The sequence below is a fragment of the Calidris pugnax genome, unplaced genomic scaffold, assembly GCF_001431845.1.
Source record: "Calidris pugnax isolate Ruff unplaced genomic scaffold, ASM143184v1 scaffold211, whole genome shotgun sequence".
NCBI classification, from domain to species: Eukaryota; Metazoa; Chordata; class Aves; order Charadriiformes; family Scolopacidae; genus Calidris; species Calidris pugnax.
The window spans coordinates 4,728,803-4,748,036 of record NW_015091083.1 but is presented as its reverse complement, the minus strand read 5'-3'; the positions used below and the strand labels follow the sequence as shown (position 1 = coordinate 4,748,036).

Below are 19,234 nucleotides of genomic sequence, written 5' to 3'. Positions count from 1 at the left end.
TATAGGGTCTATCAATTAGAGAAGCGGTGCTCTGAGCCGATGTGCTGGCATGCTTACAGTTTTTTTAATGTCTGGCAGGATGTTTTACAAACTAAACTCAGCAAGATGACAATTCCACCAGAAGGTGCTTCAGATGGTTTTGCTAATAATTTTGATCAGCTGAAATTGAGAAAAACATCACTTTGTTTATTTGGCTTTTCCAGAACCTGTCAAATCTGAGCAGAACCATTAATTGCCCCCTCCCGCATCTCCCCCCTCTCTCTCCCACCTTCTTCCAAAAAAGACACACTTCAATTTTATTTCTTTCAGCATAATCAGCCTTTGTTCCCAAAACAAACTTTGGTCATTCTTTGTGCACTTCCTTTGCTAGAAGGAAGTGCCATTTCTTGGGAATATTCATTGGAGGCTGGTACTGCTACTGCTGCAAACATGTAAGTGCTAACCACCATATATTGGCTTTTGTTTTAATAGCCTTTTAACCAACTTTGTTAATGGACTGAATGCAATTTAGATATGGAACTTGGCTAAAATGTAGCTTCAATTGGCTATTAAAATTTAAGAGCCAACTAAGATAGCTAATTACAAAAAAGCTCCAGTGATAATGCTAAGCAGAATTAGTAATAGCAAATGACAGTCTGTCTAGTCTTATTCCCAAAGGGAAAGAAACTCTTAACTGAGAAGTCAACCAGACAACGTGCAGAAAACCTAATTGCATTACTGGTATTATGGCATCCCAAATCTGGCAGCTCACTGGGACAAAACAGTGAGCAAAGTCTGTCAAACTACTCAGGAAAGCAACTGACCCCCTTCGTAATGCTTCCTGCAACAGACACGGCGAATTAGGTTATTATTTTGTATGAATTTATTGGAAAATACTCCTGTAAAAAATTATCAAATCCGCATAATCTAAAAAATATCTCATACCCATCCTGAATTTGATTCTCTCTCCAGATATTTTAGATTAGGGGGAAAAAAAAAATATAAACACTCTGTCTGCAAAATGTTCAAGCACTAAAAGAAGCATTCTGTGCTTCATTATCGATATCCTCATTACACCATCAACTGAAGTGCCGACTAGTTCTCCTGTGAAGATTTATCATGTATGGTGGCCACTTTGAAACATAGGTAGCGGAGTCTTTAACATTCCCTACTCAAGTGTCTCCCTGCTGTGCCTGTAAATGTCAGTCCAGTTTTTTCACGGCTGTGCGCACAGATTAGAAACAGCAGGAGAGCTTGGGAGTATGACTACAATACCAGTAAGGACACTTGTCTTCATGGCACTGCTCAAGTGATTCTTGGAATGCAGGACCCTGCTGTTTTCTAATATTTACACACAACTGGAGTCATCAAGAGCAGTAAATGCAGTCTAAAGGCAGCTTGCTTCTTTTGTGTTAGGGGCTTTACTTTCAAATGGGGATGTCAACAAAATCCTGCTGCAACCTCCGCCTCCTCTAAAGCGGTGTATTTCCCCTTCCCTGTTTCTCAAAACAGTGAAAACACACACGTGGGAGCACAGACTGTATGTGATACATAGGGAACACTGCGGGCATTATCCCAGCCCTCTGCTTGGCTCATCCCGACCGTCCCACGCTCTAAACACCATCGCAGCTTACAGGGAGCCAGAGACATTCTTGCCTGTGAGGTCTGTAGTTTTGCAGTCTCCTGTGAGCAGAGACAAGCCCTGATACAACATTCACCTAGAACGGAAAGCAGCCTTTTTTCTTCACAGAACACTTGGCCAGTACAAACTTTTTCCAGGACATTTTTGGGGTGGGAAGAGGTAGGAGTGACTTACAAAATCTGCACCTCGAAACATTCTTCTCAAATATATGGAAATGTCCGTGTCTGCCTTTGGTAGTGTCAAAAGAAAACACACTCCTTGAAAATGTGGAAAAAAAACTTGGAAAGTAAAGAAAGGAAGTTTACCAGTAAATAAGTGACTAAAAAAATTAAAATGTCAAATAACTAAAGTACAAAAGAATGACATTAACTTTGAGTATGCAAGACAAGCAAGAGAACACAATATTCTTTCCTGACAATAGTTCTTCAGAATAGTGTAACATACTTTTTGAACAAAATGATTAAACGAAGTCATTAAAATGATAGTCTGATTCGAGGAGTTTTAAATACGAGAGAGGCTGTAGCAGTCCTATTTTTACATCTGAAACAAAGAGAATGCTATGCTTAAAGTCGACAGCCACACTTTGCTAATACTCAGGAAAATGAGTCTGTAAAGCAGTCAGAATAGAAATAAGAACGAACTAGGTCTTTTAAATATGTTATTCCAGTTTTATTTCAAAACAATGGATTTCCTTGTTTTCAAAACATAGCTCCATCATTCATTCAACAATTTATACTACAGCATATTTATTTCAGTGAGTAGCTACTCAGACATTACCCAAGCAAGCAGAGCACTGGTCATCCACACAAACGCACTACCCACTGGCTCATACGGATTCCTTTTGGTTTGCCAAACTTCAGAAAGCACTCTCCCTGATAAGAATGATGTTCATGCCCTCATTATATGCATTTTTGCAGTACGTAAAGGAAAAGTACACTGAAACAAAACACTGCAGTTTTTGACTTACAACTCTGAAGAAAAGACTCAAAGCCAAGCAAGGAAGTACTTTTAAGAAATGCTACATGCTTCTTAATTATTAAAAAAAAATATTTTGTTATGAAAGAAAAGCACACACGAATCAAGCTTTCACTGGAACTAGACACTTTACAGTTGTTCATAATTATAACTTTACTAGCCTTTTCACTAACATAAAAAGAAAGCCTGATGAGGGGAGCAGGGGGTGGTGGTGTTAAGAATGGGCATTGATTTTTGGTTGTTTTTTTTTCTTTGCCCTGGGCCCAATATCTGAAATTCTGGTCTCTTCCTTTCCAGAGAAACTCTGAGTAATTGGAAAAATGATACGAACACAAATATTATGAAAAAAAATTAACTAAAATTCACTGCCTGTCTTTCAAAGAAGTGTTTAAACACATTTTATAACAAACTAGAATGGTAGGATGGGAATTTTGCCTTATGGTCTCCTTAATTCAAACACTTGAGAAATATTTAAAGGATGTCTCTAATGTTTCAGACTTCATCTCAGTGTACATCTAAATGACCTCCAATAAGACTTTACTCAAAATTAGAAGAAATTAGATGCAACACCGCTGTTCCTTACAAAATATCCAGAACAAAACTAAGGCTTTATTTCTACATTATAAAGCAGAAAAAAGTACTTTCTTTTAGTCTGCCTTTAAGACATTAATTTTTGTATATAAAGAATAAAAATGCATCCTCACTTCAAAGTTGGCAAAATTTTGCATAAGTATTAAAGTATACATAAATTATACGAGTATTTTAATAAAACACTTATTCTTCAAAAAAGGGTACAAACAGCAGTTCATGTTTTTACAGGATTCATCATTTAAAAAGGAAAGAAGAAAATTCCAGTGCTACAGTAACTGAAAAAAATACCCAGAGATGAGCTGAAGAGCAAGCTCATTTGTTGCTCCATCTATTATTTACTTTTGGACTCTCTTTCTGGTTGCTGTGCCTTTCTTGGACTTTGGTGAGGTCATCGTCCGGGTTCTGGAAGCTACCGCGTCTGCAATTCAAACAAAAAAAAGGACAAGAATGTCTGTAAAATAAAATAATAGAAATTTATCACAAGAAAATATATTTAATCTTTAAAAGGACTGATCAACTTAACTCATTCATTTAGTTATGAGTGGGGGGACAGAGGACACACGACATGGACTCAGAAATATTTACTACAATTTCTGGGCACTGATTTTCTCATGAAAAACACAATGTACAACTTCACTTGTCAAACAGAAGCATTACAGAGAGTTGAGCTAACATAATACCTCGCCTCTACCAAAAGATGAAGCATCAGATCCTCTTCAAATCCTAAATCCCTCCTCCCTCCCCATGCACCAACTTTCAGTTCTATGATTCCTCCCAGTTTTAAGCCATTTTTTGTGCTCTTTGGACCTTGTGCTAAACTGATCCAGCTCCATAACCTGGCAAAAAACCTTTTTTTTTTTTTTTGGTCTAGTATTCTCATAGTTCAGCAAGTTGCAGCATCTTCGAGTATTCTGAATGGAGCTTATACCAGGGGAGGTGGAAGGCACACAGATAGGAAAGAGGAAGGTTTTTGTTTGGCAGTGTCAAGCTGTTAAATCAGCTCAGCTGTCCGTGCACTTTACCTACACATTTCAAGGTATTATTTGACAATATTTTATTAACAAAGGTAACGAACAGTGCCATCTAAATAAGATTCCTAACAAACCTGGCAGGCAGGTTGTTCAAAGGGACCATACTTAAACACAATAATAAAAAACTCCCAGCACTTTGATTCTTTCCTGCCCACTAGCAGGGAAAAGGGTAAAAAACACCCACCGCAGCTCATTTGCGTCAATCACATTCAACTGTAGTCACTTCGAGAAAAAATATTACACATAATAAAAATTGCTACCATTTTCACAAATGCAATAACAATGAAATGTTTTTTATCTCCTGATCACAGTATTTGTTTTTCAGTTTTTGTTTTTAATCCTGACTTCCTCTTTGAACTCAGTATGCCTAGGTATTTTAAGTTCTTGCTTGAAAAACTATATATAACTCTGCTGTTCCTGTCAACTTCTTAATCTGCATTACCGACAAAGAAAAAATTGAGTTTTGTGTAAGTCCTTAAGAACGAAGCTGCTTGCATAAGACAACGGCCTTTGAGCAGTGTGAGTCACTGATCGTTCAAGCCCAATGAGTAAATTTGGGGAAAAGCAAGGAGGCAAAGAACAGTCTACCCAGAACCAAAACTGCACCAAGAAAAACAACAAACTATTGCAAACAGTTTTGCTTTCATGGTTGTTTAAATTTGCATACTTAATTTGCTCTTAAAACGTTGATTTGAAATTAAAAATACCAAAATTAACTTTGAAGAATTTTTTCATTCTTGAAAATGAAACTGAGAATGAAAAAAAATATTCTTGTTCCCTTTTTGTCCACCAGCATTTGCTGCTTCAGCATAAAACTACAAATAGATTTTGTCAGGCAATACATCTTTAATTAATAAATCACTTAACAAAACCCCACAAACAATGGACAGCTCTGGTGATAGTCTCTTATTGAGCAAAGCAGCTTTATCAATGAAGTATCTGTCCTGGCTAAACACCACCACCTCCTCAACTGCTATGTACAAATCAGACCTATTCTGGTACCTTTACAAGAAGTGGTAGCTAAAAGCTATACAAGCAGGAATCATAAACTAAAGTAGTAACTTTACTCTGTAAATTGTTCCTTCTCCCAGCTAAATTATGGTTTATCTGCAATAATTAGTTTATACTTTTCAAAGCCACTAAATATTTCAGCTACTATAACTGGGAATTCTAGCAACAGACATGTCTTCTGAGTTTGCAAATTAAGTAGTCTTAGTGGTACGTGGGTCAAGTTATCCTATTAGTTGCACAAACTGTACTGGTTTTCCTCTCTATCCCTTCTGAAATTTTTCCCTGAAATCTTTGTCTTGAAAGTGACAATAACCGGATCTTCTTCCCTTTCATTAATCTTCACCATTTTTGACTGTGATTTTTCTTCTCATACAATCCTAGACTGTACAATCAAATGCTGCCAAGACAGGTCAAATTCTTGTTGTATTATCAGAAAGACCGTCAATATGAAAATGAAAGAAGAAATACTACAGGTGCTTGTTTATAGAGAAAAAATAAATGGGTAATCAGATTTTCACGTTTGTATTTCAGGAATGTAGAATTTCATGGTCGTCACAAACAATACAAGTAGCTGAATGTTACTAACTCCTCATTCTGTAAGAGTTTACCTATTTCTAGTTGCCCAGGCTGGAACACCAAACAGAAGAATAAAGCTACCCTGTCTCTGACTTTTCCTTTACCTTTATTGCATTAATGACTTCTGCATGATCATAGAGAATCTCCAAGTGAATCATAACAAAAAGGAAAAAAATCCTTGTCACGGTTCTTTTACTCATAATTTCAAACTTAAGCAGCAGGCATATTCTCTTAAACTATCTGATTGTGTTAATCATGTTAAACTCAGAACAACTGCTTTCAACCCATGTTTAGTTTCAAAATTTATGGGTATTTCAGAACTGAAGATCTTCTGTACCAAAAAGCTTTGCATTTTCAAAATTAGTTATCCTGATCACGTATATTGCCCCCTCCCCACAAACTTCTCTTGTGGCAGAAATGTCAGTCCTGTTTCTGACATCAGGAGAAGCCCTGTGTGGGCAGCACCAAATGGGGACACAAAGCAAGCTATTGCAAGCAAAGGGGAGGGTTTTTATAAAGCAGATTAAACTGAACTACGTTGAAACAGCAAGTTAAATAATGAAGAATTATATAGGCAAAAATAAACCAGATGGTGTCACTGCACAGCTTGTTTTGAGACTGGAACAAAGTTCAGCAGAGGCATAGAGAGTCCCACAGGCTCTAGAGGAATTACTAGACAAGTTGACTGTGATATCTGATTCTCTCCATGTAATCAGTATCATAAAGCAACTTTACAAAAGAAACCCAGCACAATACTGTGTATAGTTTTGGGCTCTATCCTTCAAGAAAGTCCTGAGAAAAATAAAAAAAAAAAAAAAATCAGGAGTGGTGATCATGGTTTCTAGCTCTCTAACGAAAGAAAATATAAAAAACTGAAATTAACTAGTTTATCTGAAGGACGAAAAAAATTAGAAGATATGTGATGGTGCAGCCTTTTGTACTCATCAAATGTTCAAAAGGTTGCTGCATAACATGAGAGCAATTTTCATGTCCACAGTAGATAGGACAATTAATAAACTTAAAGGAAATTTGTATTAAGTATAGAAATATCAAAAGAAAATACTCTGCCTTATCAAACCCCTTTTAGAAGTAAGGATAGCTAAGTATTACAAGTGGTGCTGACCAGGGATGTTTTAGAATCTTAATCATAGAGGTTTTAAAAGAAAAAATTGGCATGTATCAGGATTAACAGATATAAATAGACAAGCCTGTGCTTAGGCCGGTGTATGGGGCAGATCACCTCCTGATATCCCTTCTCACCCTGTCTTCCGATTCTACATGCACCATTTTAGAAACACACATAAGTCTTTTCGAGTTTCTTTGGTAAAAATAAGCAGACACCAAAGTCCCAAATTTCTCACTGTTTCCCACTTAATTGCCTGCTTTGATGGGAATGGGGACAGTGGGATATTCTGAGCATGAAAACACAGATAACCAGCAGATGAAATCAGGGATGATTTAGGTGTTAATGGTGACTTGCAAGTTACGTCATACAGTAGAGTACTGGAAAACAGACCTACATACAGATTTTATACTCTTGGCAAACATCAGGTAAGTGAAGAATATCTAGCAGCAGGCATGCTGCAGGACAGCAACTGCATCACTTGTGTATGCTGAATTTACACCTGACAAAGGCTGAGCACATGCCAGTCTGTATGATATCCAAAGAGTTCCAGCAATTCTAGTCTATGCAAGCTCTTCAACTAGACTTGTAGTAATCATCATTAAACACTGCAGCTAACATCTTCTGCCCTCAAAAGAAGCACATGCAGTCAAGTATGTTAATCAAACAGAGCAACAAAACACAGTAATTTAATGTGTGTGTGCATGATGCATAACCCCCCGCCCCCGCACACGCTTTGCTATATGTTTACCACTTTAAGAAACAAAGGTCAATAAATCTGGAGTGCCGGACCATGTGGTGGAGAGTTCTCAAGTGGTTTCTCTCAGACTAGTCTCCACATAGATAGAGACAACGTCATCTCTGTACAGAGACCCAGTGTACCCACAGCAGGACACTCTTACGACAGAATTGACATTTCTTTACTAATGGCAACTTCATGCCACACATTCTGAATTGCCACAGTTAAGCTGGGAAGTGATGAAGTAGGAACGAGAGGGCCAATGACCAAACAAAACCCTCCATAGTCAACTAGATATGATCTTGCATATGCCACTATATCACATCTTAGTGCAATGAATTAATCCAAGAATATGTTTTCTTACTAATTTAATAACTAATTGTGGACTTGTAATTTCCAAAGAGACAAATTTAGGACTGTTGGTTCTTCAAAATTCTTCCACAGCCACAGTGTCACTTTTGTCTTTGATCACATCAAATAACAAAGTCATTTTAGTGGACGACTCCCTAGGAGACTTTTTTTTCCTTCAACTGCCTCTTAAAAGGCTTCTACAACCATCAAACTGAAAAGTGGACACAAGAGAATGGAACCCTTCCAATTGTTTTTTACATATGGAAGGAATAAGGAAAAAAAACAGCGCTGGAAGCGGAAAGACTCCAGCTACAAACACAAATGGGGAGTGAAGCCAGGCTGTGCAGCATTTAATGAGAGTTAAGCATCACACTTGTCTACCATTCTCAAATCAGCTTGGGCAGTTTGAACATGGTGCCAAGGAAGAGCTACTTTTCTTTCGAGAGGATGAAATAAGGAAGAGTACGTAGCCCTCTGACAAGCCCTTTCCCAACTCTGCCATGGAACCCTGCACAGTTGATAAAACCTTGTAATGTAACACTTCTCAACCAAGAACTTTTCCGTACTTTGAAAGCTGTTGAAGCAACCGCAAGAGCAACAAGTAGTTTTGGTTAGTTGGCTTGTTCTCTTTCCTCTGCAGTTCTTCTCTCTATAAAAATTCAGAAATATGAAGAATGGAAATATGGACTTGAATTCCAGGAAAGATATGCTCACAGGGTGGGAATGAGAAAGAAGAAAGAAAATTTGTAAAGTTGTGGATGGGGTTTGGCTTTAGGTACTCTGTTCTTCCGAGTCCTCTGTTTCCTTTAACAAATGAAGTCAATACTTTTCTGTATAATAATATGGAAAAACATCAGGACACAAGAATTTATTATCTGATAACTTTACGCCTGTGTATTTCCCAAAGATGACATCAAATCTAAGAGTGTTCTTTTAAAAATTTTAGTATAAAATTGTTCCAGATAAAACTGAAACTGATTTACTTAGATTTGTAAAAATTGCTTTACTGAAGACATTCCAAACCACAATTGCATATACACACTTAAATCAGTAGTGACATGCAGCATGTGTTTAGAAATAGCTCTCCTCTCCTGCACACAGCGATTTGCAGGAGGAATAAAGTTTAATTCAAATATATTACTTGTAATCTTGAAAAAGGTTAGTTCCCTGTAAAAATCTGAGTCACTGAAGTACAGGGGTTTTTTCTTTCCTGTAGAAAAAATTGACTTACAAATTTTGTACCTGAGTTTGAATTGCAGCACTTGTTCAGTGCACTGCAATACATCTTCAGGTCACAGAAGAACAAAAAAGCTGACATCACTTTTATTCTTAAATGATTTTGTTCTACAGGTAAAGTCATTACACAAAACCCTACATCATGGAAAATCTTCCTCAGAAGGTTTTTTGTATTGTGTCAACTTAATATCTTTCAGTAGCAGCAAACACAAGAAAGTCCCAAGAAGTATAAAAAGGAACTTAAATGTATTTACATTTTAAATGCATTTAAGTGCTAGAACTGTTCTGAAGAAATTGTACAGAAATAAGCTTAAAATATAAAGGAAAACTAAGTAGAAAACTGTGTTCCAAGCAGACACAGGAGTAAACAGGAACACTCCCATACTTTACATCTTGGACATTCATTTTGTCTCTTTATTATTATAAGCGGCACGTGTTCAAGGTTCTTCTCAGTCAATGTCACCTGCAAATTGTCAAGGAAAACCATTATTCAGGAAGAACTACAAAGATATATTTATTTAATATTTTATTTCATTTTAACCTTCCTAACCATAATATTTAAGGATATTTATACTTAGAAATCACCTCCTAGCACACCTCTTCCAATTTAAATAGCTTTTGAAGATCCTCAAACAATTTTGGGGTAGGCCATAAAAAGACGGATCACTTCATGTCATCTTTGAATAAACTTAATGCAAAATACAGAAGCGAATTTGTCAGTATTTCTGACAACTGAGAGCTGTATTTCTCAGTTCTGAAAACCTGAATCTTCCTGATAATTTCTAGATACAACATAGCAGCACATACTTTAACTTCTAAAACCAGATCACGTTAAGTCTCATATTTTTAACTTGCAACATTCCTGAGACAGGGAAAGGAAGATTAAGAATGGCAGAGAAAGGGACAGATCTTTCGGTGACCAGCCACAGATACACTGTTTTATGACTAGTACCTGCTTACTCCTGGAGTCTGTTACAGATAAGAGCCAACACCAAATCCATCACAAGAAGGAAAGGATGAATAACAATTACAACTATTGTACAGTACAGGTTTTGCTGCAAATGTTTGTATTAGGATATAAAATTAAGAGTCAGAAATCACCTATAATGTGGGCATTGGTGTGGAGTAGTAACAAGTGGCACCATAAACAAGCTCAAAAATACCGTATGATTTGCTCTCCCCTAATGCTTGAAGGCAACCCCAGTAATTTTCTAAATATAAAACTAAGCCTAAGTGTAGATTCATTCCAACATTAAGTAATAAATCTTGCTTGAATAAAGAAAAAAAAAACGACTTCTAAGACAATAACGCAGATACTGATTTATGCAAAGCCATGCAATGTAAATAAACATAAAGCTAAGTACCTATTAATTGAGAAATACTATTAAACCTCCATTTTGAAATGCCTTCTAACCAATCCATCAGTACGACTGTTTCCATATCGGAGCTGTTCACGTAGTTCTTTATTTATACTGCAGGAGTAACCAAAGACCCACTAAGGTTTCACCATGCTAGATGCTATCCAGCAATACAAACGTGCCCAATTCCTACCCCTAGCAGTCCTATCAAAAAAGTACATGAAAAAAACCCAAAACAGTACTTTCATTGTCACATCTACTTTAGCATTTCTCTCTATACTGTTCCAATTAAAAAAAAACAAATTTTTTTAAAAAAAAAAAGGTGTAAAAAAATTCTATTCTAAAAAAAGTTTGTATTTCTATAACCCAATCTTCATCAACCCTAAGATTAAAGAAAACTGCCAGTGGTAGAGGTTTTATCTCTATTGGTAGCTTTGAACCTAGGATTATCTACAAATTCTGAAACTCTTATTTTTCCAGCATTTATGCCATTTTCACCAAAGTTCCCCATAGCGCCTCCCTATTCCATACAAACTGACTAAAAATAAGCATATTGGTCCTATTAATATTATACAGTACACGCCTGCAGAAGTGTGGATACGTACAGTGTATGCCAAAATTTGGTATTCTGCTTTAACAGTATCATCACTTACAAGCCTGTCTATTTTACTATCATACATGAAAGGCAGCTAATACCGAAAATGGAGCTGTAACAGTGTGAAAAAAACACTTTTCACTTAAATAGAAATCATCTCCTCTGATAGCAGTTTTCCTGGTGGAGAGACATTGACTAATATAATACTTCAGCATCATCCATATTAAAACCTCTTAAAATTCCAGCTTTCAGGAAAGCATATGGGGTACAGTTATATTTCAATAAAAGACGATTTAAGAATTCCACAAAATTTTGTGCATCTTATTTTGGAAGCACAACACAGCTTGTTTCTTGAGGGCTTTCTGAAATTCTGTTTTTCAAAAGACAAGTCTAACACTCTTATTTGACAGCTCCAGAAACACTGATGGCTGACGCGATTGAAAGAGATGGCCTTTACTGAACTCACCTGAAGCAGCCACTCTTATGCTGGGAACAACCAAGGAGAGCAGACCCAAGAAGTAAGAATTTTAAGATGCCCGTGCTTTCCCAGTGCATTCATTCTTCCTCCACCGCCAAGCCCTGGGGGCTCCCCAGCCTCAGCAGCAGCAGATTTGGCTACTGGCAGAGCCCCTGTGGCAACTGAGCACCCTGGTGTACTCAAACTGCTGCACAGCTCATCAGAAGCTTTTTGGGATGACTTATCTTAGACTGGATTAGCCAAACTGCACAGTCAGATGGGGTTAATGCTGATCAGCTGAATAGCAAAAGGCTGCATGGATCTTCTTGCCACTGTTTTATATCCAAATACTCATAAGACGTTGTTTGAATACCTGAAGAGTAGCCCCTGTCTGGCCATATTTACGCCATGTAGAAACCAATAAAATAGCATTTTAAGAACTTTTGAAACGTTCCTGTATGACTAAACTTCAGTTTCTACATTAAGAGATATAAAGAAATATAAAGATATAAAGCACCAAATTTGTAAGATTATGAAACAGCTGCCCTTTCCTTCAACAAAGATTTATGAATCATGTGATAATTGGTAAAGTTATTAATTCCAAATTTGGAGACAACAAAACGAGTAAGTACATGTATCACTTTTCACTTGAAGTTGTTTGATATACTGCCCCCACTTGGTATTCATTAAATTGGGTAGTATAAAGAAGTGAAATTAGAAGCATTTCACCTGTAACTCCGTTGACTTAGCAAGATGCGGTTTAAATTTAAGCTTATGTCCATCACTCATTTTAACCACTAGACACTGAAAATATATATAGCCTCCCAAATAGCTTTGCTTAGGTTGATGCTACCACTGGGATTGCAATGCCTCAAGTTCCTTTTTCACCTCTATCCATGAGAATTTCAATCTACAATCCCAAGAAAAATAAAAAATAAAATGAAAGTATATTCTGCTCATGGTTATCAAATCACAACCAAAAAATAGTCAGCTGTATTAAATATTTTGTTAGAAAGTCTTAAATAAAATCTAAAGTGTTAAAACTATGAATAAACATCAGTATCATATCAGATAACTGTATTCCCTTGAAAGAAAGTACAATCTAATTAACACTTTCTCAGCCCCTAACAGATAAGAAAATTCATAATAAATTGAAGTCAACAATTCAAAAGGTAAAAGAGAAATAATTACTGATTGCAATGGTCAAAATTCTATAATGTGAACAGCTGAAAATGAACAGAGCAGTGTTACCTTCTGGGATAACATTTGGGGCCTACAAGAAAGCTGGGGAGGGACTTTTTACAAGGGCATGTAGTGATAGGATGAGGGGCAACAGCTTCAAACTGGAAGAGGGGAGATTCAGATAAGGTATCAGGAAGAAATTCTTTACAATGAGGGTGATGAGACACTGGAACAGGTTGGCAGAGAAGCTGTGGCTGCCCCATCCCTGGAGGTGTTCAAGGCCAGGCTGGATGGGGCTTTGAGCAACCTGGTCTGGTGGGAGGTGTCCCTGCCCATGGCAGGGGGGTTGGAACTGGATGATCTTTAAGGTCACTTCCAACCCAAACCATCTATGAACATTAGCTTAATTACTGCTATTTATCTCACACTGTTTGAGTAAATATACTAGGATAAATCCATAGTTTACCAATAATATTACAGTGTTTGAAATGTTACATTTTCCCTTCCTGCCATACTCCATCAAAACTTTTTTTAAACAAGAGGATTTGTTTTAAGGTAGACTCCAGCGCTACTGTTATATTATTTTCAAACGACTTCACCAGGGACAACATCTGGTCTTTTCTTAAAAGTCTCAATCAAAAATTCTTTAGGAAAAATATCTTTGCAATTACTTGAATTCAGTTCATATGAAGGAGTTAGGAGATTAGATCCAGGAAACAGTTTGACTAGACACTCACCAATAAGCTTACCCTATACAGATCTACTGAAGATTTCTGATCTTGGACTTAAAATAATCCTACTTTACCTACCTGTTCATGACTTTTTTCAGACAACACTGAAACTATGCCAAATTATCTGAAATGTAGCATCAGCACTTTCTGTCCTTATAGCTGATCCTTTTCTCAACTTTAAAATACACTCGGTTTTGGAAGCTGCTGCTGTTAGTGCCTGACTTTAACACACTGTGATGAAGAAGCCCTGAGGAGTCAGCATATTCTGACAGTGAATTGGACAATACAGGAGGACAAAAATGAGAATGGAAGAGAGAATAAATGACGGCAAAAAAACAGGGTGCAACCACCATTTTTTATCACCTAGCATTTCTACCGGCTTTAGGCAGCATAAAATTGGAGAGTATACGTTTCTTACACAAAAACTTTAAATGTTTTGATTTAATCATTATTAATCTAAAAAGAAATTATGAAAGATAAAAAGCATTTGAACTCCTAAAGGTGAATGGATGTATTGGGTATATGTGGCCATGTAGCAGGGTTTTGGTAAACTGGGGTCAGCTAAAGGGGTGGCCTCTTTGGTAAGAGGCCAGGTACTGTCCTGTGCCTGACGGCCCATTCCAGCTGGATCCAAACCAAACCCACTATGGGCCAAAGTTGAGCCCAACTTGTTTGTGGAACCTCCATAAAAACATTTAAAAGAAGGCAAAAACCACTGGACAGGCAGGGTGGTGGTACGCTTGTTTCCCTGAAGGACTGCAGCCCAAGAGAGAGAGCCCACACTGGAGCAGGGGAAGCATGAGGAGGAAGGGGAAAATGCTATGTACTGACCACAACACACTTCTACTCCATGATCCTGGACCACTCAGGGAATGGGGCAGAAGAGTCTAGAAGTAAGGAAGTTGAACTTGGGAGAAGGGGAAGGAAAGATTTTGGTTTAACGTTTACCTTTGTCACTACCCAGATTTATTTTAATTGCCAATAAATTAAATTAGTTGTCCCTAAGGTGAGTCTGTTTTGTCTGCAACAGTAAGTGCTAAGCAATTTCCCCACCTTCATATCAACCCATGAGTCTTCCTATCCTGTTTTCTCCTTCTGTCCCACTGAGGAGGGGAGCAAGTGGCTGGGTGGGAGCGTGGCCCTTAGCCAGGGTTAACCTACCACACCAGTACATGTGACTGGGAAAACCATCTTTTTAACTTACTAGAAGTAGCACGTTTCTTTTTTTCTGGACTTCCTGTATCTTCCATATCTGCTTCAGTGCTCTCATTGGTGGCAGCTGCTGCCTTTCCTTTTTTCTGGAGAAAAAAAAAAAAAAAGGGGGAACTGAACTCAAGAGGAGAAAAGACCACACAAAGTAGAAAATATACTCACAAGGTATTCCCCAATTCTAAGCATTATTTCTTCCCACATTATAAAACATCTCCAATTGTAGAAAAAAAAATACTCATATATTAATGCAAGAATACTAGGCAATAGACAATGTAAAAGTTCAGTTCCCTTATCTGCAGATCACATTAGAAGTTGAAATTTTAATGTATGAAAACAGAACTTTTTATGATCAAACCCTATTTTTTTTATTTACATTGAATAACTGTTACAAAAGGAGCAATCTGAAAAATCTTAAACAACACAGAAAAACATTTTACCCAAAGTTGATGTTAATTGCTTTTTAAAAAGCAATTACACCTCATTAAATTCAAGTTTATCTGGATCCTTGCTTCTTAAGGCTTTCTTTGCACAGCTTAAAAGTAGCTAACACCCACTGCCAGTACATTATTATTTTTTTCTAATAGCAACTATGGGTTCTGTTCCAAAGAGTGGTACTTGGGAAATCTGAACTCCATTCAAGGCACATTATCTTAAAACCTCTAAATGGATAGAAATGTTATTATCTGTGTATTACAATTAATCCTACTATTGCAAAGTATTCTTAAGGTGGTTATGGAAAGATTATTTTTTTAAAGCCATGTGATTTTTGCAAAGGATGAGTTGACCTGTATCTGTATCAGACACAGACGATAACTTTGATGAACACTGGAAGAGTTTACCTTTCCCTTTTAATTTTTTTTTTTAATTGTGTGAAACCAGAGCTTTACTAATACAGCTTTAAAAGTGGCTACAACTTCACATGGCTCATAAGAGAAGGGGAGAGTGCATTACATCTTTCCTTTCCAAAGTGTTGCTTCATGATTACCATCTAAACCCTGCTGGGCTGAACAGATTGGTTCGATAATTACATACAATAACTGCAGTGGGCAGGTAACCCTCAGCTGGCACAGGGCAGCTCCCCTGTGAGAACTTCCATATGCAAACTGCACTGATGGAGTGCATTAGGTACATCTTTCCTGCCGGTGCACAGGCCTGATTACCGCCAGCCAAGACTCCAAGGTTAGCATGTCAGCAGATTTGTGATGCATTAGGCAGGAATAAACACAGACACTTTTGTTCATTCCGACCAAAATTAAGGAGGACTATTTCAGCACTGTACTGCTTTTATATGAGAGATAATGCATTCCTCCCAATTGTACTAGAAAACATTTTAAATGCTCATCAGAAAAACAGATATCCAATACACGCCACACAAAAGCAAAATACATTTATCTTGTTTCCAAGCTTATTTAATAAAAAGTCGTTTCTTAATCTTGATGCAGGTGAATTACATAGCAGTAGAAATCAGGCAGCATTCATCTGACAAAAGCAACACCTGCGCATCTGAAACTGAACGTTAGAAGGAACCACAAATCACTACGGTCCATATTTTTCCAGTTTAGTTGACTCCCAATATTTCCCAGCAACTCTTCATCACTAAACAAAAGTAACATGTGGTCCTTACCCTAAATAATTTAGTGAAGAGCTCCAGATATTTCCTTCAACACATGGTACTGTTAGCTTCTTGTTTTGCTAAAACTATTACAAAATACCACACACAGAAACCAACATGCATCTACTATACAGAAAACAAAACAAAATCCTCCAGCAGAACTGTGGACTGTGTTTAATTTACTTATACATCTGGGGAAACTTGAGTCATGACACAGAAAATAAAATGTTAACTTTTAATATAGCAGACATCTGTGAGTTTTAGCTAGATACCAGTACTGGAGAGTGACTGAGATTCCAGAACAACCATGCTTATATACAACATATAATGCACATCATGGCTCAATTAGCTCTTCGAGCTGAAAGCACTGGAGAATCCTGCATTCTAAGAATTTATTTGCACAGAAGATAGAAATACTGTCTCCTAACTATGAAACAGCTTATCTTCAGAACAGCAAATAACACCGTCTTAAGAAAGTATTATGGTAGATTGCCCTAAAGGAACTGAATAGTAGGTATCTTAAGACCTGTTGTGGTTAAAAGATCAGTACAGCCAAAATGCCATAAATACTTGATATTAGAAGTCACCATCTTCTCAAGGGTGGATGCCAGATTGCATTTTTCTTTTCTAAATCAGACGCTAAGTACGCCAAAATAAATTCAGAACCTACTATAAGACAGTGGCTTTTCGGAGGCAAGATGCTACTGATCAATGGGAAATATCTTTATGGAAAACCATTTCTAACAGAGTTTGGAATTTGGAGCTTATCTTTAAAACAGTCATCAAGTTGAGAGTCACCATCTTCTCAAGGGTGGATGCCAGATTGCATTTTTCTTTTCTAAATCAGACGCTAAGTACGCCAAAATAAATTCAGAACCTACTAGAAGACAGTGGCTTTTCGGAGGCAAGATGCTACTGATCAATGGGAAATATCTTTATGGAAAACCATTTCTAACAGAGTTTGGAATTTGGAGCTTATCTTTAAAACAGTCATCAAGTTGAGCTTCCTATCACAGCTGAAAGTACATAAAAGTTTAATTAGCATTCTGTGTTCTTCTTTTCTTCCTCTGTGTATCTAAGTGTCCAGCTGTTCTCAACTAGAATTATTCTCCTAGCCTTTCATTAATGGCTGATACCCGAAGAAGAACAACCTAGCAGGATGAATTCCCAAACATATATTCTGGGAAGGGAGATGCCCTGCTGAAGACCCTCTTTCCATTCATTCTTGCACTTAAAGAAGTGCAAGATATGCCCTCGGAAGGAGGACTGACAATCTACTGTTACACCCTCGCGTCTTCTTTTCTTCCTCTGTGTATCTAAGTGTCCAGCTGTTCTCAACTAGAATTATTCTCCTAGCCTTTCATTAATGGCTGATACCCGAAGAAGAACAACCTAGCAGGATGAATTCCCAAACATATATTCTGGGAAGGGAGATGCCCTGCTGAAGACCCTCTTTCCATTCATTCTTGCACTTAAAGAAGTGCAAGATATGCCCTCGGAAGGAGGACTGACAATCTACTGTTACACCCTCGCGTCCACCACAGCTTTTACAAGGCCTAGAAAATCCAACGCGGAAGAATCATCTGTGCTGGTATGTGGTCAAAAGCAAGCAGGTTATGTCAACCAGATTTGAAGCAATCAATCTTATTCTGTCTGGACACTCCAGCAGTAGCTGGCATGAAGTCCACTGCAATATGAAGCGGGCAGCTGAAAGCACTTATTCAAACAGGCCAGTAACAGTCCTTGTTTTATATAAGTGCTTAAACATACTTGTGACAACTGAGCAAGCTGACCATGCATATGGTTCCTCAAAGTGAAAAAAAAAAAAAAAAGAAAAAAAGCTTTAAAAAAAGCAAGAGACCCAATGTGAAAACTAATTCCTAAGAGACATTAGTAGGTAAGAACCTATGGAAAAGTATTATCCCACCCTTCAGGAATGGTCTGGACTGATATTGTCTAAAGAAACAAGATTTGTGAAGTTTTATTCCATTGGAAATGTGCACCAGCCATCTCTGCTGGACAAGGACGTTAAAGGTCACAGATGTTGGCTCTGCAGCAGGCCAACTTACTCAGCAAAGAAACCAGCCAACCATTAAAAACAGACATTTTTTTTTTCCCAAAACACAGGTCTCCAGCCATGTCGATCCACAGGGGGAACAGAAGAACTTATGCTAATGAACACTCCTTTTGGACAGATCTTTACACTCAGTTCAGCAGAAAATATTAGTATAGAGACTGTGGTTGTAAAATTTTCGCCAAAGTAGTATTTACTGGGCAACATGAAGTAAGAAAAGGTGGATGTATATCCTCAGAAGACTTCAAAATCCTACAGCTTTTTTTCTTTCATGCTTTTTGCCCATCTTTAACAAAGTGCTGATCATGTCAGTAAGCAGGCAGAATTCTTGTACTATTATGCTGTATTATAATTCTCAGTTCCCTGGTTCATGCTAAAGGAATCAATAAACTGCCCACCTGTTATTAACAAATGCAAGTAAACAAGTAATAAATGCAGTTTGAAGCAAGGGATAATATTTATTGTTCCATTATTTGACCATTTTTTATTGTTATTATAAACCGTTTTAACATACGCTTTCCCTGAGGCTTAAAAAGTCCTTACGCTGTATTCAAATGGAAGTCCAAACCTAGAGTTTAAGGCTTCTTAAATACAAGGAATAAAATACCTCTAAGCCTGCCACTATAGTTAAGCCTCATAAATAACATATTAGATCACAGTGAATTCAATATGTGAATTCCAGAATCAAATACTTGGCATAAAGATGTATATTACAACTAAGCTTTGAACTAGTCATGGGAAGGAAACTGATATGAAACA

General features: G+C 37.3%; 1 protein-coding gene across 2 annotated transcripts in view; it reads right to left on the bottom strand.

The window, feature by feature from the left end:
• Nucleotides 1-2,268: 2,268 nt before the first annotated feature.
• The window catches only part of VRK1 (vaccinia related kinase 1), a 55,115-nt gene continuing 38,149 nt past the window's right edge, over nt 2,269-19,234 (bottom strand). For both annotated transcript variants that reach the window (XM_014957398.1, XM_014957399.1), the window contains exons 12-13: nt 14,782-14,875; nt 2,269-3,605 (exon numbers count right to left, since the gene is read on the bottom strand). In XM_014957398.1, coding sequence (XP_014812884.1) covers nt 3,523-3,605; nt 14,782-14,875 — 177 coding nt within the window. In that variant the 3' untranslated portion in view covers nt 2,269-3,522. The remainder of the gene's footprint in view (nt 3,606-14,781; nt 14,876-19,234) is intronic.